Raw genomic sequence first — 24,852 nt, 5'->3', positions numbered from 1 at the left:
CAGTCTATATCGCAAAGTCCTGTATGGACGTTATGTATCGTTTTAAAGAGTGATGCGTTTAAGTTTCTAAACATTTAGGCAGAGAACCCGGAAAGCCGTTGAAATCAACCTACAAAAATAGGAAAAGCTCATTTCAAGTTTGCTGCAATCTGTTGAATAGACGTGCAGAAGTCCGAGATTTGTCTGCTAGTTTTAATGCGAGATCCTTGAAAGGCTTAACTGAATAAGTTTCTAAACATTTAGGCAGAGAACCCGGAAAGCCGTTGAAATCAACCTACAAAAATAGGAAAAGCTCATTTCAAGTTTGCTGCAATCTGTTGAACAGACGTGCGGAAGTCCGAGATTTGTCTGCTAGTTTTAAGGAGAGATCCTTGAAAGAAAGGCTTAACTGGATTCTGAAACTCCACCCGGAAATAGCCTATCTCGACAAGTCTATACATGAACTCTAACTTATCTCTAAGCTCCCAGGAAGTTGCCGCGCAGTGCACTAGGGGGCTTAAGGGGGGGGCCTTCCCCGCGCAGTGCCTTGTGGGAAAGAGGTAGAGCTCGGTGGATGGTTGTTTATTACCTCAGCCGGATCCGTTTATAACTCAAGAGAAGCCACAATGCCGGAGCGAGACAGTGAGTGTCACCTTAAAGCCTGCGGGGGATGAAGCGCCAGCGAATAAATGTTCGGAGGGATCGAAGACAGTCCGCCGCCTTTTCCCTGTTTAATTCCTGAGGGGGGGCTGGGAGGGGGGTCTTTTTCCTTGGCTCCCTTTTGATGGTTACAGTAAAAACAATCCCTAATGAACGATGGACCTTCTTTCTCCCTGAAAAGAATGGACGGTCACAGGGCAGGTGCTTTTCGATTTTAATTGCAGCTTTGAAGAGAGCTTTACAGCAGGGGGGGTCTTCAAACTCGGCCCTTTTTATTGACTTGTGGACTTCAACTCCCAGAATTCCTCAGCCAACGTGCCTGGCTGAGGAATTCTGGGAGTTGGAGTCCACAAGTCATTAAAAAGGGCCGAGTTTGAAGACCCTCTGCTTTTTATAGAGTCAGACGGGCAAAGAATACAGTACTCCGACGATGGATTGTTATTGTGATTTGTTTGCTAAATTCTTGCAAAACAAGCCAGATTTTTTTCCTAAATTATATATTCTGCGTTTTGCCCTATATTAGATATAAAAATGCTAATTTTCAGTGGGGAAATCTGAGGGGGGGAAAATGGAGGGAAAAGCAAGAGTTTACATGAAATACTGCCTGTTCAATTACAATTTCAATATGATCACCGTTGTCAGTTTCTAATTCTTTTTTACATAAATATTTTGATTACATTTTTATAATTACAAATCTTTAGTGCTTAATAAGCAACCTGTTGTCTGGGTTCACATATTTAACATTAATAGTAATACAACTTCCATTTCTACTCTCTACTCCATTTTTCCAGCCATTTATAGAAATTTTGGAAATATTTTGTTTGGAAATATTTTGTATCTTGTTTCCCTTTCATTTTCAGTGTGAGCCAATCCATTTCTGCACAATCTAAAATTTTTCTGATTATATCTTCTCCCGATGGTGTTTCTTCATTTTTTCAATACTGTGGAAATGCAGTTCTCGCTGCTCTCAGTTTCTAATTCTTATTATTTTACATTTTTACAGACTGGTGAAAATCAAAGTTTTGTGTTTGATGGGAAAAATTTTTTTCACCCTTTTATATTTTAATTTACCTTTTGATTTTTATAAACATGGCCAGATTCTTAAGCATGTATGTATTGTGCTTCTGTGGGATTTACACACATGACTTTTGGGAATCTCTCCTTGTTTCTTCTGTCTTCAAGGAATCCCGAAGTGATTCCGAATAACTATAGGTATTGCAAATGATCATATTACTTTGTGCTAGTCCCTTGATTTTGCTTGCATAGAAAATAATGGTACATCTTTAGTTGCAATTTCTTAGGGAAAAATTTGAAAAATTTCTGGTACAAATTCCGAGACACAGATAATCAATTATTATGCACACAAAAAAGACCAAAGTATTGTAAAGAAAAAAAATCAATTGAGGAGAGGAGTTTATATTTGTGAACGTTGAAATTTGGAAAAATTAAGATAAAGAAGAAGTACCGGTAGTTTCTCTCATCGCTGTACCTTCCTGCTGGGTTTCACAGAATGGTCTGTAGACTGCAAGAAAGATAATACTGTTCTGGACAAGTACTTTCTTGAATCTCTTTAATTTTCCCACACTGTTAAAGTACCACTTTGGAACTGGCTGAAAATCAGTTATATATCAGGTATTTCTTGATATTATTTCTTTGCAGATACTTTACTTCTGCTGTAAAATGTCACAAAAGGTTGATTGAGTGAAATGCATGCTTATCTTTCAGATAATGTTATGTTTACTTATAATTCTCTTTCTAGGTGAGCCGTTCTCCAACCCTTTAGCCCCAGATGGGCACGATGTGGATGATTCTCATTCTTTTCACCAGTGAGTAGAGCTTTTAATTTTGCTTTAAGATAAGAGCTTTCAGTATTGCAGACCAATTTTTGTCATGTACATTGCTAAGGGGACCAAGCACATTTTCCTCCAAGTTCAACAATAGGGTTTCTGTATCCTGTACATTGCCAATTGTTCTCACATCTACGTGGAATGCAAAATCTTTGCAGTACCACTTTGTTTATCCCGGCTTCCATCTCCAATTTATACTTGGAGGGAAAGCAAGCCTTGTCATTAAACATTGGTGCGGTGGGAGGCAAGAGAATAGGTCTTTGTCAGTGCTGATTGGACTACATTGGCCAGCAAAACCTTGTGTATATTGCCTAGAAATTATAAAGGGCCAAAATAGTGTTTAATGTTGTAAGCTGCCTAGAGTTGCCTTGCAGAAAGATGGGTGGCAAACAAATTTAATAAATAAATGGTAGGTAGGTAGATAGATAAGGGCACTTTATCCAGTGTACTTTTGATAATTAAATAAAATACCACCTGACCAATAAGGGTGCAATGGAACTATAACATTCTGATTTTTTTCTATATCTTTCTGGTTTTTCTGACCAATTTTCATGGGCAAATCATGAAACATCACAAAGTAATTTTATCACTAGCAGAGATTGTGGCAAATTTATCATATGTACAATACATGGGTATACTAATTGAATATTATATAGGGGCGTTTAGTTTTTCTTAATAAATTACGTACTACAAATTACACAGTTTTGCAGTATTTCAAATGCTTTAATTTTTCTAACTTTTCCGAGTCATTTGGAGTCAGCTGGTATACAAACTTAATGAATAATGATACATAGACTTATTCTGTTTTTATGCATTTTTGTAAACAATTGTTTTTGTGATAGGTCTAAATTGACCAATGAAGACTTTCGTAAGCTTCTTATGACTCCGCGGGCAGCACCAACATCTGCACCACCTTCAAAATCTCGCCATCATGAGTAAGCATGCAATTTTTGTATTCTTTATCAAAAATCCATTTACCATTTAGCTGATGCACGACTAACTTGTATTAGTTCTAACTTAATTTCATGTTATCTATAAAACAAATAGATGTTTAACTTGTATACTGAAATAATTGAAATAAATAGAACTTGCAAAATTCAGAAAATGTTTTGTACATTTTATCCATGTACCAGTCCTGAAAAGTAAAGTTTATTACTTTCTATAAACTGCCTACATGATGTTATTATTTTGAAAGCATTTTTCTTGAAGGGATTTATGGTTCCCTTTGAGGTGAACAAAGAGTAAAACTTCATTATTGCTAATAATTCTTTTGAAATTAGAGTTTAAATTTTACTGCAGTTTAATCACAGGGTATTACGAACATTTTTATTCTTGTTCTTTTTAGAATGCCAAGAGAGTACAATGAAGATGAAGATCCAGCCGCTCGCAGGAGAAAGAAAAAAAGGTAATAGGGACTGATTCCTGAAGTTTCCAAAAGAGTTGATGTATTTTTGACCTGGAGGAAGAATCAGTGTGTGTGTGTGTGTGTGCGTGTGTGTGTTATTTGTATGAATAATGTAGGCCTAGGTCAGGGATGTCAAACTGCCGGCCCGCGGGCCAGATGCATCATAGCAAAACTGCGCCTACCCCATTGCTGGCAATGGCAAAAAAGTCACGATATGTCACAACACGTCACGTGATGTGAGTTTGACACCCCTGGCCTAGGTTAAGGATGAAACAAAGGAAAGTGGCAATCAGTATTACTGGTGTTAAAAAGTATTCTTAGAATATCGTGGTTTGTTTGTTTAATATATTTTGGCTTTTTTTTCCCCTTTTTTAAAACGTCAGCTATTATGCAAAACTACGCCAACAAGAGATTGAGCGAGAGAGGGAATTGGCCGAGAAATACAGAGACCGTGCCAAGGAAAGACGCGATGGTGTCAACAAAGATTATGAAGAAACAGAACTAATCAGTACAACTGCCAATTACAGGGCAGTAGGACCCACTGCAGAGGCGTGAGTACAGTCACAGTTATTGCCATTCTGACTTGGAGCACAGTGTAGTGCTTATCTTAAAACATTTTTTTTTTGTTGTACTAGGGATAAATCAGCAGCAGAAAAGAGGCGGCAATTGATTCAGGAGTCCAAATTCTTGGGTGGTGACATGGAACACACTCACTTGGTGAAGGGTCTGGATTTTGCTTTGTTGCAAAAGGTGAGCCAGATAATGCAAAGAATGCACATTAAGGAAGTTCTTGCCCTTATTTGTGCTGCTGCTGTACCTAAAAATATTCCATCTAAGTTTTTGTTTTGTTTTGTTTTGTTTTTGTAATTTTTCCTACCTTGGATTGTAATGCCTCCTCTTCCCAATTATTATATCATTGCAGACATTGTTTGAAATCAAGAAAAATCTGAGAATTTGTTCAGGGCTTTCAAGTCACTGTTTTTCAGTGGTTGCTACAAAAGTACATTATGTCAGTTGCACGTTTTGCATAGGATGCATACATTTCATGTACAATATACCTCCATTAAACATCTAAAACAACTTTTTTTCCCTCCTTTGCCACTACTTACTTCTCCCGCTGTCCTTAACCTTCCAGTGCCTTAGCAATCCTGAGGCAGGGAAGAGTGATTTTTCTTGGTTGCTAATAACAGTAAGTAAATAGTGCTCTTGAACAAGGCTATTATGCAGGGAGATATTTTAAACTTCCTGGTGAGTTGTGAAGTATTTTTTTCCCTGCTGCTCATAACAGTGGAAAAGCAATGGTGGTTGACCAGCTGGGTGCTAGTGGAAAACAGTGGATTCAGATCTGCAGACATTGGTGAAGAGCTGTGGGGAGCCAGCAGTTTGTTCCTATTTTATCTTAATCTATTGGGAGTCTGTATTCACAAAATCATACCATTTTGAAGAAAATGTATTTCTGGTCAGGTACGGGCGGAGATTGCCAGCAAAGAAAAAGAAGAAGAAGAACTAATGGAAAAGCCCCCCAAAGAAACTAAGTAAGTAGAGATAAGAGAGTACTGACCGATGAGCTTTTAGACTGAAAAAAATAGTAGCCCCACTACTCTCTTCATGTATTTCATTGTCTCCTTTCTAGGAAGGATGAAGATCCTGAAAATAAAATTGAATTCAAGACTCGCTTGGGTAAGGTTGTTCAAACATTTTTATTTATTTAATAGATTTGCATTCTATTCCCCCCCCCCCAGATGCTTGTGGTAACATATACAGTCATGGCCGAAATTGTTGGCACCCCAGAAATTTTTCCAGAAAATCAAGTATTTCTCACAGAAAAGTATTGCAGGAACACATGTTTTGCTATACACAGGTTTATTCCCTTTGTGTGTATTGGAACACAACAAAAAATGGAGGAAAAAAAGCAAATTGGACATAATGTCAAACAAAACTCCAAAAATGGGCTGGACAAAATTATTGGCACCCTTAACTTAATATTTGGTTGCACACCCTTTGGTTTTTCCAAACTGAAATCAGTCGCTTCCTATAACCATCAATAAGCTTCTTACACCTCTCACCCGGAATTTTGGACCACTCTTCCTTTGCAAACTGCTCCAGGTCTCTCTTATTGGAAGGGCGCCTTTTCCCAACAGCAATTTTAAGATCTCTCCACAGGTGTTCAATGGGATTCAGATCTGGACTCATTGCTGGCCACTTCAGAACTCTCCAGCGCTTTCTTGCCATCCATTTCTGGGTGATTTTTGACGTATGTTTGGGGTCATTGTCCTGCTGGAAGACCCAAGATCTCGGACGCAAACCCAGCTTTCTGACACTGGGCTCTACAGTGCGACCCAAAATCCTTTGGTAATCCTCAGATTTCATGATACCTTGCACACATTCAAGGCACCCAGTGCCAGAGGCAGCAAAACAACCCCAAAACATCATTGAACCGCCACCATATTTCACTGTAGGTACTGTGTTCTTTTGTTTGTAGGCCTCATTTCATTTTCGGTAAACAGTAGAATGATGTGCTTTACCAAAAAGCTCTATCTTGATCCCATCTGTCCACAAGACGTTTTCCCAGAAGGATTTTGGCTTACTCAAGTACATTTTGGCAAACTGTAATCTTGCTTTTTTATGTCTCTGTGTCAGCAGTGGGGTCCTCCTGGGTCTCCTGCCATAGCGTTTCATTTCATTTAAATGTCGACGGATAGTTTGCGCTGACACAGATGCTCCCTGAGCCTGCAGGACAGCTTGCATTCCTTTGGCACTTGTTTGGGGCTGCTTATCCACCATCCGGACTATCCTGCGTTGCAACCTTTCATCAATTTTTCTCTTCTGTCCATGACCAGGGAGATTCACTACAGTGCCATGGGTTGCAAACGTCTTGATAATGTTGCGCACTGTGGACAAAGGCAAATCTAGATCTCTGGAGATGGACTTGTAACCTTGAGATTGTTGATATTTGTCCACAATTTTGGTTCTCAAGTCCTCAGACAGTTCTCTTCTCCTCTTTCTGTTGTCCATGCTTAGCATGACACACACAGACACACAATGCAAAGACTAAGTGAACTTCTCTCCTTTTTATCTGCTTTCAGGTGTGATTTTTATATTGCCCACACCTGTTACTTGCCCCAGGTGAGTTTAAAGGAGCATCACGTGCTTGAAACAATCTTGTTTACCCACAATTTTGAAAGGGTGCCAGTAATTTTGTCCGGCCCATTTTTGGAGTTTTGTTTGACATTATGTCCAATTTGCTTTTTTCCCCTCCCTTTTTTGTTGTGTTCCAATACACACAAAGGGAATAAACCTGTTTGTAGCAAAACATGTGTTCCTGCAATACTTTTCTGTGAGAAATACTTGATTTTCTGGAAAAATTTCTGGGGTGCCAACAATTATAATGCCTTCTTTCCATTTTTTTCAACAACAAGCCTGTGAGAGTGACTCATCCAGAGCCATCCAGTGAACTACTGTGTTTGAGAATGAACTTAGATCATCTCAAGTCTTAATCCCATAGTTTACATATTCTTTACCTAGATACAGGGGTAGGCAACCTTGGCTCTTTTGTGACTCGTGGACTTCAACTCCCAGAATTCCCGAGCCAGCTAGGAGTTGAAGTCCACGAGTCATAAAAGAGCCAAGGTTGCCTACCCCTGACCTAGAATAAGATGTTATGAATAGGTTGTACTCTGAGCAAGTTTATTCTGACTTTATGAGTTCTTTTTTTTTAAAAAAAATTCCATTTATATCCCACCCTTCTCCGAAGACTCAGGGCGGCTTACATGCTTAGCAGTAGCCTTCATTCTATGTATATGCCTGCTTATTAGGGCTTTCACACACACACACCCAAGCGGCATTATTACAAAGTCAGCTTATTGCCCCCAACAATCTGTGTCCTCATTTTACCTACCTCGGAAGGATGGAAGGCTGAGTCAACCTTGAGCTTGGTGGGATGCGAACCTGCACTAATTGCAGGCAGCTGGTGTTACTTAAGGAGGCATTAGCCCACTGCTCCACCAAGGCTCTTTTAAATAATCTGAGGGTTAGTCTTGGTTTTATGTGCTTTGAAGAATGGCCGATTGGAGAAATGGCTGCAGTATCTTGATTCTAGTTCTTATAATATCATAAATCATACTGTGGGTTTATTTAGCTTAGTGTATTGTGCAGATAGCAGCATATTCACGAATCCTCTTTTTTTTTTTGGCTAGGCCGTAACACCTATCGGATACTATTCAGGAACAAGGCATATGAGCGGAATGAGCTCTTCCTGCCAGGGCGAATGGCTTATGTGGTGGATCTTGATGATGAGTATGCTGACACAGATATTCCCACAACCTTGATTAGAAGTAAGGCTGATTGCCCAACCATGGAGGTAATTGACCTAATTGCTGTGGTTGCTTTATGAGCAAGGCAGTCGTATATGAGCTGTCAGGGTAGTGATTCCTGTGATTTCTTCTTTTAGGCCCAGACCACCCTGACTACAAATGATATTGTAATTAGTAAACTGACTCAGATTCTTTCCTACCTGAGGCAAGGCACTCGGAATAAAAAGCTCAAGAAAAAGGATAAAGGTAAGCATATGTTTTTAGAATTCAGACTTGCGTATCTCATTTTCCGTGATGAACAGCGGTAAAAAAAATGAACATTTTTTTAACATTTGGTTAATGTCAGAATGGTAACGGGAGTACAAAACATAGATTCTACATTGCCCTAAAAGGTTGATGGTTCACATTAGTGTGAAAAATGGGATGGAGATTTATTTCTTTTTCAATCTGACGAATAGACACTTGCATGATCAAAAGAGTGAAAAGATTAACGTAAGTTGGGTATCGTATCATATAAAAACGCACCACTGATGAAATGCTACAGACATTTGCAAAACCGTATGTTTTATTTCCTAAAAAAATAATACCCCACGGGTACAGAAGTAAGTGTATTCTGATTTGCTATTTGTAGGGAAACTGGATGAGAAGAAACCCCCCGAGGCAGACATGAGGTAAGTATATGGCTGTATCAAGCGCTTATCCTTCAGGGCTGGATCCGTCTCATTGTATTTGGAACTATTTTCAGGAAGCTGCTGCATTCTTGCATGCTCTTCAGTTTGGAAGGAACAGACAAGTGAATTAATTTGGCTTCCCCTTCAGGATGCAGGGGCTGATTTGTTTAAAAAGGAAGATATCACACCTTGGGAGCAAAAGTGTTTGATAAAAAAAAAGAATAACTTGCGATAAGTGATTCTCAACATTTTCTGAGGTGTTTGTTTGTTTTTTTACCTTTTTTAATATGCGCTTGTCTGATGAAAAGTATTTTTGAAGATATTGGTGATTATGTACCTTCTGCGGCAAAAGTGCCACGAGAAAAGGAACGAGAGAGATACAGGGAGCGTGACCGAGAACGAGAGAGAGAGAGAGACAGGGAACATGAACGAGATCGTGAACGGGAGAGAGAAAGGGAACGGGAAGAGGAGAAGAAGAGGCACAGCTACTTTGAGAAACCCAAAGCTGATGATGAGGTAAGCACACATCTCTTTCTCCCATAAAACTCAGATTTTGTCAGGCCCAAAATTCAATTAAGTTTAGTTCTTTACTTGCTTACACCTAACAGACAGGATCTTGCCAAACTAAAATTGTAACTTTCTACCTTATTAGATGTATCCTAAGAGATTCTAGGCCCATGGTGGCACACACGTCGTCGCCCCAGTCCTAGACCTTCAGCTGGGTTTTATAAAACCTTTTCGCTTTAGGCCGCCGCCGCCGAGTGCAAGATAAAAAAAAATTTAAATCAATTTCAACTTCTCACGGGGGGAAAAAAAAAAGATCTCGCAAAGTTGGAATTGATTGATTGAACTTTTTAGTCCCACCCAGTCTGCTCTTACCACTGCAGCCACGCCTACCCAATGGGCCACACCCACCCAGCACCCGATGATACATAAGTGGGTTTTGGGCTGCAGTTTGGGCACTCAGTCTCTAAAAGGTTCGCCATCACTGTTCTAGGCTGTGCTTACCCTAAGCCTCTCCCCCCCCCCCCGCTTCCCCATCCAGCGTGGGATTGTTCAGTTTCTTAATCCTGCCCTCCATGTAGGAAAGCGCTCTGTTGCCAAAACACTCCTCCACTGCTCCTGCAGGTGATATTCCATCACAGATATTGTGTTTTTGGTGGCTCTTTGATCAGGACCGTTTTTTTACCATTATAAAATAATTTTGAAATCTTTTGTAACCTTAATGAGGCTACAATAATTAAATGGAAACAGTGAATTCAATTGAATATTTGTGCAAAATTGTAAAAGTAATGGTCTTGTAGTATTTTACTCTATTCTCAAGTAGTTCTCATACTAGTTGCAAAGGTACATGAACTTTTGGCTTCTTAGCAATATCTGGCAGGTGGGGACAAAATACTGCACTGTATGCATCTTTTAAACTAATCAAACATAGCTTGTCTTATGTTAAGTAACTAGCCTTCATTTTGATTGTTTATTTTAAGAGTAATATGTTCGTTTTCTTTTCTCCATTTAGCCCAATGATATAGACAAAGGTAAGTTCTTACGTTAAACTTGATTTTAAAAAACTGGCTGCAAGCAGGAAAATATGATTGCTAAACAAAATATCTGTGCAATTGTAGATTTAAGAAGAAATAAGTTTTATCTCAGTCATCAATATCACTAGAGATTTATCTCCGTTGAATATTTAGAAAATCTAATACAGTATAACTGGATTTTTTTTTTTAGCTTATGGTTTGCCATGCTAGAAAGATTTTTAAAAACGTATATTTTGGTTTTCTTGTATGATTGTCTCCTTATTTGTGGTGAATTTAAAGGCTGGTTTATGTATCACAATAAGCCAACATTGGCTTTTTTATATCCCTTAAGTTTTGGAGTAGCCTCCTGATTTAGTGGTTCCAATCTCAATACCTGAAAACTCACCTGTTTGAACAATCCGGCCTGGTCTGATGGTTTTGGGGTATTTTAATTGTAATTTTAATTAATTTTCACTGCAATTGGGCTACTCTATTTAATTCTTATCTTAACTTTTGTATACTGTATTTTTTATTGCATTTTATTGCCCTGTACACCGCCCTGAGTCCTTTGGGAGAAGGGCGGTATAGAAATTAAATAAATAAATAAATAAATACAGTAATGGCACCCAATCAAGAGAGGATCTCCTATGATCTCTTAGTTTTCGATAAGATTCAGCTGGAGTGTAGTATCATTTTGGTCAGGCTGGTCAGTAATTTCTTTCTTCTTTTTTTCAGGACCTGGCTCAGCCAAAGAATTGATTAAATCAATCAATGAAAAGTTTGCCGGTGCCACTGGCTGGGAAGGGACAGAACCATATCCTTTACATCTGTATGCTGAACGAGGGATTCAGTATAGCATTCAGCAGCTGCTATAGGGTTTTTGGTAAAGCGGTTGTTTTCTGCATAAATTCAAATCTTCATTTAAAGAAAACACTTTGCTTTTGTGTCTTGGGAAAGCCCCCAAATAATGCCGAGACTTAAGATGACATTTGGAACCAGAATCTCGGTTGTTCACTGAAGTGGTTGTTAAGGGAGACCGTACGTGACTGCTTTGCTCAGTGACTGCAATCCTGGCACTCCAGGTTGTAGTCAATAAGCAATCTTGCAAGTTGTTAAACGGAGGCGTCCCAGACAAGGAATACCTCAGGAGCGGGGAAGGTCCCTAGAAGGCCTGTGCAGGCCATTTGTTAGTTTGGGCAGGTACTGCAGTGCAGTACAAAACCACAACCACTCCAGGAAGTCTCAGCCAGCCCAGGCCAGCCTTACAATGCAGCATTCAGTAACGGCGCCACTATTGGTCCTGAATTAGAGTCCTAGGGTCTTCAGCAACCTTGGCCAGCTGCCGCTGCCCCCCGAATTTCGATTTTAACCCCAGCGTTGCCGCTACTGTTGAGAAACACCGTCTCAAGCCCCACACTGTGGCCTGCCATTCTGCACGCTACTCACCTTCAGTTTATTTATTTATTTTATTTTATTTCCATTTATATCCCGCCCTTCTCCGAAGACTCAGGGCGGCTTACAAGCTTGGCAGTAGCCTTCATTCTATGTATATGCCTGCTTATTAGGGCTTTCACACACACCCCAAGCGGCATTATTACAAAGTCAGCTTATTGCCCCCAACAATCTGGGTCCTCATTTTACCTACCTCGGAAGGATGGAAGGCTGAGTCAACCTTGAGCCTGGTGGGATGCGAACCTGCACTAATTGCAGGCAGCTGGTGTTACTTAAGGAGGCATTAGCCCACTGCTCCACCGAGTTGTTTTTCCCCTGCTGTTTCCCCCCGGAATGCCAGCATAGAAAAGGGCAGGAGCCATTCTTATGGTACTTCAGAAGTTTCCCTGACTTTTTCTTTTTCTTTTCTTCCCTTTCCCACATCACGGGGCCGATTGGTGCTGGATGGCGGTGGCTGCAGTATGGGGCTTGAGATAGCATTTCTCGATGGTAGAGGCAGCATTGGGGCTGAAATCGAGGCCTACGAGTGGAGACAGCTGGCTGAGACTGCTGAAGGCCCTGACCTCTATGTCAGGATTGTACCATGGGGCATAGGGCGGGGATTTGGGGGAAGTTACAGTGCCCATGCATTTGGGTAAGTGTAGTTGGGCTGCCACACATCCAAATTTTGATCACGTGACTGCAGAGAGGTGCTGCAGCGGCCATAGGTTTGGGCACAGTTGCAAGTCCCTTCATTCGGCACTATCATAATTTTGAATTATCATTGCATGAACGGTTGTTTAAGTCAGGGACTGCCGTTATATATACGTTCTATGGAAATATATAGAAATAGTCCTTCCTTAATGACTTAGTGGCCGTTTAATAAATGACAGACACCCCCCACACACACCGGCAAACCTACTTACAACCCAGTTCCAAAGTTCCGACAGTGGCATACCCTCCGTGATCACATGATTGCGTTTTAGGCACTTGGCAACCAGCACATCTTTATGGCTGGTCACAGTGTTGTACAGTCATGTGACCACAATTTACGACATTTTATGCCTTTTCGTCCAGTTTCCCCATAGGTACACAATGATTCGCTTAACAACCACAGTATCCACTTGAAAACTACTGCGAAAAAAGTCATAAAATTGGGCCAGTCTTAGGGGTACCTTGACTTACAACTGTTATGACTTAAGGTAGACACTCCAGGTTCCATTGTGTTGAGGACTCCCTATTGTTTCCAGTGGAGTGACTGGAAGAGATACTTGACTCCAATGAAATTGATATGATTGTTACAAAAGCTTGTAAGAAAGAAGATATTGATCTGAACAGCTTAAGACCTTTTCAGTAATCTGCTTGGTCTCCCCATATGGATTCATGGTGCTTGCTTATTAGGTAGAGACAGTCTTGTCCCTTTCAGACTACTTTTGTTCCTTATCATTTAATACATTAAAAAAAACTGAAGATAAAAAGCAAGTGGGTGACTTCTTTGGAATGCTGAACAGCTATGCTGAATGCTACCCTGCAACGTAAGAATATTATGTATTCACCATTCAGAGGACTACTGATATAGGAACAGAACTTAACATTAGAAAGTTATCTAAATTTTGGAATAGTGGAACATCAATTTTAAATTAAAAAAACAACAACATTCAGACCAGGAATGTGAAAACCTTTTGGCTCAAGGACCATGCACATTTTCTTGGCAAATAATTTTGACAAAAAACATTTATTTAAAATGTCAGGGCCAGAGGGTGACAGGGCTAACTCATTGTCATATGCACAAACTTGGAAAAAGTTTGGCTTTACACTAAAGCATTAGCAGCATCTGAAGTTTGAAGCTATTCAGAGTGGTCCTGCAACTATCAGCCCGCGCACACACATATACACACACATACATTTTCTACTCAACTGAGTAGCAGAGTAGTGGGCTAGGAGAATATAACTTTTTTGAAATAATCTATTTCTATAGATGCTGACTGAAGTCCAATTTTTTCAGTTTTAGATTTTATCACGTATACTATAGAATCTATAAACTAAGCAGAGAATTCCAGATTTGTTGCTGCTATGTCTCAAACTATAATTTTGAATGGGATTGTAAATATAGTTACTGCCAATTTTGTGTTTATCCTAGAATGGATGCCATGGCTGTGGATAGTGATGAAGAAGTAGATTATAGTAAAATGGATCAGGTATACCATTGATAATTTTAAAATAAGTATTTTAGTATGTTGTAATAATTCCATAATGAGTCATTTGGAATCTGTATACTATTAAAACTCTCCATGTTTGTGTGTAAACTTTTAACTGGGCAAAATGGTACATCATAGGAGGTACCTCAAATGGACTGACTGATAGATTGCACTCAAAATTCAGAATCCTTACTCTCATGCAGTTGAAATTTGGCAAATTTTATGACATAGTACAAAACATCATAAACCACCTCCTATGGTCAATTGGGCTATTTTCAAGGCAGATACATCTGTGAATAGCTCCCTGAATATTTAAGGTTTTTTTTCCTAGTGAAGGCAGTACATGGGAAGCTCTGCCATTGCTGAAGGCATTGAGGAATCTGATAACGAAATAGATCTGAAAAGCTGACCCAGTGGATCAGGGTTTGTCTACTATATATATTGAAATTTTTCATAGGAACGTGGCAGCTTTTAACTTTCTAGCTTTACTTGCAGTTGAATAAGGTGCTATAATGGATTTTACTATGCGAGATAAAATATTTTAATACTTTCCTCTGTATAATATGTGTTCATACCAACTGCAAAAAGGAGAAAGGTATCATAATGGATAGTCTAGAAACTCTATTCTTGGAAGCTAATATTTTTTTGTTTACTTTTTCAGCAGCAAAGTTAGAGATTGAGTATGCTAACATATGGAGCATTCAAAAACAATTTCATTCACTTTCAGCCTAAAGTGGTACAGTTCCTTTTACTACAGAATTCTACTTCATTTGTCTTTCTCTCCTTCCTCAAGGGAAACAAAAAAGGACCTCTGGGTCGTTGGGACTTTGACACACAAGAAGAATATAGCGAGTACATGAATAACAAAGAGGCTCTACCCAAGTGAGTTTGCAAGTTGTTTTTAAGAGTAGGAAGATAGATGGTATTATAGGGCATCTTATTTATAAGTAATAGGATTCCAGAAAACCCTTAAGACCTGTCTCTGTCCCCAGGCCGAGGGTTAACGTGGTACGATATATTAGTTATACCCCTGTCATATTATTTGTCTTGCACTGTTTGCTGTTCTAATTGTTTCAGTCTGGGCTGCCTATTTATGTGGTTTTTAGCTGTTTTACTCTTTCTACGGGTTTTATAGCCCACCCAGAGGTTTCTGGAACGGGTAGACATATTAAGTCAATTAAATTAAATTAAAATTATTATAATTAAAATTCCTACTACATTTTGCAGAATGCCTCATAAGATGCCTCATATAACAGGACTTAGATCTCAGTTTTTTGCATCAGACTAGCTGAATCACAAATTGTACTTGTTCCCTCTTATTTTAGAGCAGCGTTCCAATACGGAATCAAGATGTCTGAAGGCCGTAAAACACGTCGCTTCAAGGAGACCAATGACAAAGCTGAACTGGATCGGCAGTGGAAAAAGATTAGTGCAGTAAGCATCTTAAGCTACCTTTATTTAGTAACATTTGTTTTGTCCACCGTGGGTAGCAGTTTTCTTTACGGTTTTGTACACTCGCCTTACAGGTTTTACGATTTGGAAAGGATTGTGTCCTGCTGTTTCATTCAGCTTCATGCATAGAAATATGCTATATTTTTAGGTCCTTTCATTTCTGTGTCAGGGCTTCCAATCAGATTGCGACACCTTGTAATATCTAGTTTATGATCAAAATTCTGATGCCTAAATGTTCTCTCTATATTGTGGGAGCAAACTAGACTTTTTCGTATGTGCTGGCCTATTTAATTTTTGTGCTATTCACACAATCTTTTGCTTGAAAGTTAGTCATTTCAAAAAAAAAAACAAAACCCAACACCACCAAATGCTTTAATGTCATATCCACAATACAGTGATTGTATTCTCTTTACAGATCATTGAAAAAAGAAAGAAGATGGAGGCTGATGGGTTAGTATAATTGCACATGAAAAGTTAGTGTGATGTGAAAAGTACTCATGGAGCCATCTCTTATCTCTTACGTGTTCTCTTATACGTATTCAGCAAAGGGCAGCTACTCATTTGTGGCAGGAGATACATGTGCCGTCCAAAGAATGCTAAATTACTTTTTACCTTCTGCGTTTTTTGTTCTTAAGATATGCTTTCTTTTTAGTACTGTATGTATTTTTTGTGTGTGTGCGTGGTTTCTGCTAAAGTGCCCCGTATTACAGTATTTCGTATAAATGTCTTTTATCATTTCAGGGTTGAGGTGAAGAGACCAAAATACTGAAGCTGGCAGGAGGTTTTGATTCCTTCCGTTGTATTTCAAAAGCTCAGCTCTAGCGGAGATTTGATTCTGATGGACTAGTCACTGGAACAAGCCCACCTTGCTTCCGGCTTACGTATGAATACGAAGGGCAGCGCCTGATTGCAGTGAAACTTTTTAGATGCTTTTTTTCCCTTCTCTGCAGCACATGTTCCCCCAAGGGCTTTTGCACTCTGGATTTGTACTGCAATAAAAAGTGCTAAAATGTTAACGTTACAGAATTCTTAATTGTATCCCTTGAATACGTGGCAGTAGGGGGCAGGTAAGGTTTGTGGGGGGGGCAGGTTTTCTTTGTACAGAAAGTAACATGAATGGTCTTGTTAGTAGTATTTGCTATTATTGAAATACATCCTGATGTGAACTTACATAGCACATCCTGCCCATTAGGAAAAATCCTTTCCTCTTCATTGTTACTTACTATTTTGATAGTTTCTGCCTGTCTTGCACAGAGTGGGTGTGCACCAAGCTCCCTCAATTAAACATTGTCACCTTGTGGGACCAAGGAAGTACGGTATGGCTTCTCTGCCACTGACGCTGCGCTCTGGAACAGCATCCTCACGGATGCAGATAGCACCCTTTCCTCTTGGATTCCAGGATGCCCTTAAGACTTGGCTCTGTTAATATTTTATTAGTACTGTTGTTTGTAGTCTGGGTTGCCAGGTCATGCTTCATATTTTTAAAGTCTTTTAAGTGTATATTTGGATACTGTAAAGCTTCCAGAGTTGGCAGCAATAATAATATAATAATAATAATAATAAACAATAAAATACAAATATTTTAATTAAGTGAATTAAAATTGCCACAATTAAGTCATTAAAGTTAATAGAAATGTTAATCCAATATAAATAAGAGTAAACATTTCAAATATTTGCTTAATGGTCATGAATGAAGAGGCAATAATACTTTCCTCAGCTGTTGAGTCCCCACTAATAATTTTTAAAGGTTGGTCTTGCAGCTTAGACTTTCTGAGGAGGTCTCTGCAAGTTTTCTTATTTGTTGTTGGATTCCAATTGTGCTGCCATTCTCTACATAATAAATAAATCACAGTCATTAAATGGTAATTGTGTGTAGATAACTACCTTTGCGTGAAACAATTCAGGATTTTGTCTCCCAAATATTGAAGCCCAGTCATTCATAAGAACCACTCTAGAGACTTTTGTAAGAATCTGGCGCTCTGAATTAAGCCATCAAGGGAAAATGCCTGTTTTCTTCTTGATTTACGCAATGTCCACAAATTTTTTCAAAGCGTAAGGAAAAAAAGCTGTTTTGTGTGTGTTTTTTTAAAAAAAATAAGCAGTGCGGTATCCACTCTTAATAAAATATATCAGTTAAATAAAAACTATCTTATGAAAATAGATGTGCAGTTCCTTAGGGTCATCTCTCTAAAGACAAATGGTTTTTATAGAAACCAAGTTTGGGGGGGGGGGTAATGGAAATACTAATTCTAATAATGCTTTCTAGGCTAATTGCAGAATGTATTATCTGATGAAAAGGTTGCTTTTCAATATTTTAGGGTCAGATAATTGTCAATTAGCAATCATGAATTCTTATAGTCCAACCATAGATTCTTTAAAACAAATGTATGATATATATGAACTATATAATATATAGTTAAATAAAATTTTGGATTTTTTTGTAGTTCATAACACTCACCCAATTCATATCATTTAGATTCGTAATATGTTCATAATATATATGAATTAAAACAGAATTTGGCAATCTTAATCATTACTCTTTGATGTCTACAGTTAAAGCATGTGACATAGATGCTGTTACAATTTTAGACCACAATCTAGTGGACTTTATTGATGTATTTGATAAATATTTGGATATGATTAAGTCAGCTCTGAATATATCTAGATTATTTTGTTAAGTGAATGAAATACGTTTTTCTAACTCAGTTATATCATCTATAATGGGACAGTACTGAAGCATCTAGTCAAAGTCTAATTATCATTGTGCCTAGCAAGAAAAGAAGCAATGGTTAGCTAAATATTTAGAGGAGAAATAGAAAGAATTAACTCTATATCTATTCTACCTCATCACCCATCTACAAATTTGGTCATTGCTAAACAGGAATTTAGCCAGCTTTATGTGTTCAAAGCAGAATTTTATATGGTACCTGTTGTGTAGTGAGTTCTTTGCTGGCAATCAGCGAGACGAGAGGTTGCAAACAGGAACATTGCTTTATTAAGGCAAACAGGAACAGAACTGAAACAGAGGCTTCTGCACAGCTACGTATACAGTTGGCCACTAGGCGGCGGCCAATAGGCTTAAAGGAGCCCATTCCCACCCCAAATCATCCAATGATCTTCTTGGAGACAAGAAGTCTGGCTTAGTCAGGGACCATTACACAGACACACCAATTGAGCAACCTAAGCAGCATTTAAACAGACATGTGAAACAGTTCGAGTAAAATCCCAATACATTACAGTACCAAACAAAGGGAATGAAAAAAAGCTCAGATATCTAGCTTTGGGATTAGAATACACCAACGGTATAATTGTGTACCATCTATATGGGATATGGATGGGAAATTCGTAAAGATTCCAAACCTATTAATCAGTTGTGTTCTGAGTATTAGTCTAAGCCAGTGATGGCGAACCTTTAAGAGACCAAGTGCCCCAACTGCAACCCAAAACCCACTTATGTATTGTCAGATGCCGGGTAGGCGTGGCCCATTGGGTGGGTGTGGCTGTGGTAACAGCAGACTGGGTGGGACTAAAAAGTTCAATCCATCAAATCCAACTTTGCAAGATTTTTTTCCCCACAAGAAGTTGAAATTGCTTGAACTTTTTTTTTTGCACACAGCGGCGGAGGCCTAAAGCAAAAAGTTTTTATAAAACCCAGCTGAAGACCTAGGACTGGGGTGACGGTGCGTGTGCCCACAGAAAGGGTTCTGTGTGCCCCCTGTGGCACCCATGCCATAGGTTCGCCGCCACAGGTCTAAGCAATATTTTTCTAATTTTTCATTGTCTGTTTCCTGGTATGAACAGCAGCAATTACTATATCATCTCTGCAGCGACAAGTCAGGCAGGCTTAGTGGAGCTTCTTAAAGATTGTGATTATACACTATATAAAGTTTAGAAAGAAAAGATACAAAAGATGTAGTGAAGGGCAAAACATAGTGTTTTAAAAACTCAGCATTTAAATACAGCATTATACAGTTTTATTGATTAATCTACAATGCAATAAGGAGCCATTTTGTAAAACATTTATCAATTCAAGGTAATAAATTTATTATAAAATCCATTGTAAAATGGAATTGCTACAACCCATGCTTGATAAATCCATAGTTCATCATATACTGATATATTATACATGTTGGTATTGTGGGAAGTCAGCTCCCCAGAGAAGGAAATATTAAAAGGGCAGAAAAAATATAATTCCTCAAAGGATCTTGAAGAGGTAGGAAAGCATGCCCAGTTTTCTTAATAGCCACAGGTCTCCCTCCCCCAAGCAGGGACAAGCTCTAGATGCAGATGTAAATCCAGGGAGCTAGGAGATTAAGAAGACAAAGCCCTAAAATCTACATACCCATCCAAACAGTCATCAGTCCAGCCCCAGGGAAGCAGGACATGACCTTTTGGACATAATAGGATTAACCCATCACCATCAGAATACCAGAAAGGCACACTCAGACTCAAGTCAAAAGTTCATGACACAGGAAATAGCTTCAAACAGGAACAGGAAATCACTCCAAACAAAAGGCTCAAGAGGGTATAAAAACCCACTCCCTACATGTGCTCAGTCCTCTTTTCTTGCCTGGTTCTCCTTTTCAATAAACTATAACCTTCCTAAAGCAGTCACCATGTTTGCTCCCAGCTTGGACTAAACCACGATGAAGACTTTTCTTCCAACAGTATATAATTCAATAATCAAGATAATATTCTTTATGAGTAATACAGCTAAAACTTTTGAGCAAAATTGTGGAAATCATGAGATCTTTAAATTGAATATGTCACTCATTTGCTATTTTAAACAACTCAAATTTACATTCTGAATATAACTGAAATGTTTTAAAATCTTAACTGGCAATAATCTGCTCAGTATTGATACTGCTTACTTGTCAATGACTAAAAATAACCAGTCCCAGCATCTCCCAAATATACTTTGCAGCTTGGAATGATGGAAATGCAAGGGAATTTTGACAAAAACCCAAACCTGTCAAGGTATCAGAAGCATTATCTAATACTTTTCTTACTGCACTCATAATGGTTTTTAGAGTTGATCAGCTGGATTCTCTAAGGAAAATCTATAAAATGCAAAATGTATGCTCAGGGATAAAACTGTAAGACAGGAAAGTTCTAAAAAAAACCATTATCATAATAGCTGTAATTTTTATAACTTTTTTTCTTTTAAGCAGATAATCCATTGTTCTCATTCATTCTTGGTTCTCAGAAAGGCCCAATCACTATTACTGTGCTCCTTCATTTCATATCTTATATCACATTCATTCAGAATGTTGCACAACTTTGCCAAAAACTAATTACTGATTCTTTATTATCAGCAGAAGAGTCATAGGTGCCTAGTATAAACTAAAGTAACAAAAAATGCTTGTGTGTGCTACAACATCACAATGCAAACCCAAGCTTTTCAGACTTGTGCCCTAATTAGGTGCTAGTATGGAAGTCTTTGGACCATAAGAAAGGCTGAGAGCCAAAGAATTGAGGCCTTTGAACTATGGTGCCGGAGAAGACTCCTGCAAGTCCCTTGGACTGCAAGGCGATCAAACCGGTCAGTCCTAGAGGAGATCAACCCTGACTGCTTTTTAGAAGGCCAGATCCTGAAGTTGAAATTCAAATACTTTCGCCACCTAATGAGAAGGAAGGACTCACTGGAGAAGAGCCTAATGCTGGGGAAGGTTGAAGGCAATAGAAGAAGGGGACGACAGAGAATGAGGTGGCTGGATGGAGTCACTGAAGCAGTAGACATCAGCCTAAATGGACTCCAGAACATGGTAGAAGACAGGAAGGCCTAGAGCAGGGGTAGGCAACCTCGACTCTTTTATGACTCATGGACTTCAACTGCCAAATTCCTGAGTCAGCTATGCTGACTCAGGAATTCTGGGAGTTGAAGTCCATGAGTCATAAAAGAGCTGAGGTTGCCTACCCCTGGCCTAGAGGAACGTCCATGGGATCACGATGGGTCGGACACGACATGGAAGTTTTGTGTTTATTGTTCTGATATGTTGTCATTTGTCATCAAAAAATGTATCCCTGATTATCATATTTTTATATTTTTATATACCTAATGTGGGTGGATCATCAGGCCAAATATATATCTATGTACTTTCATATATGTTCATAGTAACCATTTTTTCTTAGTTTCACAAATATCTACTTTTATTTCTTACATTTCATTAATTCACACACTCGATATACACCTCTCACATTCCAAATGGCCATCTTCCATATGCCACTGTTGTCACTAGATAGTCCTATAGATAAGTTTTAGTTTAGTTTAGTTTTATTTGATTTCTATACCGCCCTTCTCCCTAGGGACTCAGGGCGGTTCACAGGGCATATATAAATAACGATACAAAAGTTAAAAAGAAATTAAACCAGTGCCCAGTTAAAAAACAATAATAAACTACTAAAAAACACCAAATTTAAAAACCCATAATCCCCCATCAGGCCAGACCAGCTAATTCAAATAAGTGGGTCTTCAGCCCGCAACGGAAGGTTCGGAGGTCTGATGCCATCCGGAGCTCAACCGGCAGTTGGTTCCATAATGCCGGAGCGCCCACAGAGAAGGCCCTCCCCCTGGGGGCCACCAGTCGGCATTCCCTGACCGGAGGCACCCTGAGGAGGCCCTCTCTGTGGGCACGTACTGGGCGGAGGGAAGTTGACGCCGGCAGCAGGTGGTCCCCGAGGTAACCCGGACCCATGCCATGTAAGGACTTAAAGATCATGACCAAGACCTTGAACCTCACCTGGAAGACAACTGGTAGCCAATGCAGCTCGCGGAGCAAAGGTGTAACATGGGAGTACCGGGAAACTCCCAAGACAACTCTCACGGCCACATTCTGTACCAGTTGGAGCCTCCGAGTGGTCTTCAAGGGAAGCCCCATGTAGAGAGCATTACAGTAGTCAAGGCGAGAGGTCACGAGCACATGAGTGACCGTACACAGGGCATCCCGGTCCAGATAGGGCCGCAACTGGCGCACCAGGCGAACCTGGGCGAAAGCCCCCCTAGTCACGGCCACTATACGATATTCCAGAGTAAGCCGTGAATCTAGGAGGACTCCCAAGTTGCGAGCCCTATCCACGGGGGGTAAGAGCTCACCCCCCATAGAAAGAGATGGAACATTTTGAATGTCCCGGGATGCCGGAATGTACAGCCACTCAGTCTTGTCAGGGTTGAGTTGAAGTCTGTTCCTCCCCATCCAGACCCGAATCGCCTCCAGGCAATGGGACATCACAGCGAGGGCATCACTGGGGTGGTTTGGGGTCGAAAAGAAAAGAAAAGTTGGGTATCATCGGCATATTGATGATACCCAACTTCAAAACCACGAATGATCTCACCCACCGGTTTCATGTAGATGTTGAACAGGAGAGGCGAGAGAACCGACCCCTGAGGAACTCCACAAACGAGAGACCTAGGGACCGATCTCTGCCCCCCTGCCAACACCGACTGCGAGCGTCCCAGGAGATAGGAGGAGAACCACTGAAGAACTGTGCCTCCCACTCCCAATCCCCTGAGGCGCTGCAGCAAGATACCATGGTCGATGGTATCGAAAGCCGCCGAGAGGTCTAATAGGACTAGGACAGAGGAATATCCCCTATCCCGAGCCCTCCAGAGATCATTCACCAGAGCGACCAATGCCGTCTCAGTGCTGTACCTGGGCCTGAAACCCGATTGGTAGGGGTCCAAATAATCCGCTTCATCCAGGACCAGAGGGAGCTGATGCGCCACCACACTCTCAACAACCTTCGCAAGAAAGCGAAGGTTGGAGACTGGACGAAAGTTGTTCAATACAGCTGGGTCCAAGGCAGGCTTCTTGAGGAGAGGTCTCACCACCGCCTCCTTCAAGACGGTGGGGAAATAACCCTCACTCAAAGAAGCAGATATAACTGCCTGGAGCCAGCCTCGTGTCCTCTCCCTAGCTGCATAAACCAGCCAGGAAGGGCACGGGTCCAATAAACATGTGGTGGAGCTCAGCCTTCCCATAATCCTGTCCACTTCATCAGGGGTCACAGAATCAAACTCTTCCCAGATAACATTGACAAGACCGCCCGTGTCCTGATCGCCAGACTCTGCCCAGCTGGAGTCCAAACCGGTCCGAATCCGAGCGATTTTATCCGATAGATGTTGACTAAATTCCTCGGCACGACCCTGCAAGGGATCCTCCCTCACCTCCTGATTAAGAAGTGAGCGAGTCACCCTAAACAGGGCGGCCGGGCGATTATCTGCGGACGCGATGAGGGTGGAGAAGTAATTACACCTCGCCACCCTCATCGCTGTGAGATAAGACCTAATATAGGTTCTTAACCGCAACCGGTCGGGTTCGGATCGGCTAGACCTCCAACAGCTCTCTAGGCCCCGTTTCCGACGCTTCATCTCCCGGAGCTCCGCGGAAAACCATGGAGCTCGCTGGGATCTGCACCGGGTCAGGGGCCGCAAGGGTACAACCCGGTCAAGTGCCTCAGTGGCTGCCCTTTCCCAGGCTTCCACTAAGGCATCCGCCGAGTTGTGAGCAATGGAGGCAGGTGGGGACCCCAGCGCCGCTTGGAATCTATCAGGATCCATTAGGCGTCTGGGGCGGTACCATCTAATTGGCTCCGTACCCCCATGGCGGGGGGTGGCAAAACGGAAGACCAGCCGCAGGAGGTGATGATCGGTCCATGACAGGGGCATAATAAATGGAAAGCCCCCACCAAGATCATCCAACCACCGTCTAGATAAAAAAATCAGGTCAAGGGTGTGGCTTCCCTCATGAGTTGGTTCAGAAATTACTTGCGTCAGGTCCATGGCCGTCATGGAAGCCATGAACTCCCGAGCTAGCTCAGATGAACCTCCCAGGGATGGTAGATTGAAGTCTCCCAAAACTATAAGTTTGGGAAACTCAACCACCAACCCCGAGAGGATATCGAGCAGCTCGGGCAGGGCTGCCGCTGCGCGACTAGGCGAAATGTACACCAGCAGCAAGCCCAACTGCGCCCCAGAACCAAATCTCACAAAGAGAGACTCACACCCGACTATCTGAGAAACGGTGGTCTCCCGCGGACATAGTGTTTATGATGCCACCCATCAAGGCTTTACTTAAACTTGGTTTTCATACACAGTACCCTTTTTTTAACTAAGTTGCCAACCTTGTAAAAATCACAGCAATACTAGCAGTTACCAGTTCCTGTTCTGAAACTGCAGTATGTTACACAATCCTTACCAAACTCACAGTTCAATTGTACAGTATGTAAACTGTAGCTCTCTCCAGTCTATAAATTCTTACTTCTGTACTAATTCACAACAATCTGATATCAGTTCAAACCTCTGGCAGGCATTTTACCCTATTTGTTTTATAATGCCTATACAGTACCCTCACTTTCATATTAAACATTTCATATTAATCAT

The 24,852-nt window shown here is 40.5% G+C and overlaps 1 protein-coding gene across 2 annotated transcripts; it reads left to right on the top strand.

Annotated features, from left to right (window-relative positions):
- Window positions 1-506: 506 nt before the first annotated feature.
- On the top strand, window positions 507-16,489 carry IK (IK cytokine). 2 transcript variants are annotated; one of them, XM_083359659.1, is made up of 20 exons: window positions 507-621; window positions 2,399-2,465; window positions 3,329-3,421; window positions 3,832-3,891; window positions 4,275-4,442; window positions 4,527-4,641; window positions 5,356-5,426; window positions 5,525-5,571; window positions 8,088-8,251; window positions 8,342-8,450; window positions 8,836-8,875; window positions 9,184-9,391; window positions 10,392-10,410; window positions 11,128-11,208; window positions 13,280-13,358; window positions 13,964-14,021; window positions 14,815-14,903; window positions 15,347-15,455; window positions 15,889-15,923; window positions 16,215-16,489. In XM_083359659.1, exons 1-20 carry the CDS (start codon window positions 606-608, stop codon window positions 16,240-16,242), a joined length of 1,656 nt encoding a protein of 551 aa, XP_083215785.1. In that variant the 5' UTR covers window positions 507-605; the 3' UTR covers window positions 16,243-16,489. The 2 variants fall into 2 exon arrangements, 1 of the variants encoding a protein (XP_083215785.1); XR_014492118.1 differs by lacking the exons at window positions 15,889-15,923; window positions 16,215-16,489 and adding an exon at window positions 14,353-14,444 and having other exon boundaries at window positions 15,347-15,363.
- The last annotated feature ends 8,363 nt before the right edge of the window (window positions 16,490-24,852 follow it).

The sequence above is a fragment of the Vipera ursinii genome, assembly GCF_947247035.1.
Source record: "Vipera ursinii genome assembly, chromosome: 3".
NCBI classification, from domain to species: domain Eukaryota; kingdom Metazoa; phylum Chordata; class Lepidosauria; order Squamata; family Viperidae; genus Vipera; species Vipera ursinii.
Note: the sequence above shows the minus strand (reverse complement) of the source record. Positions and strands in the feature narration are given on the sequence as shown.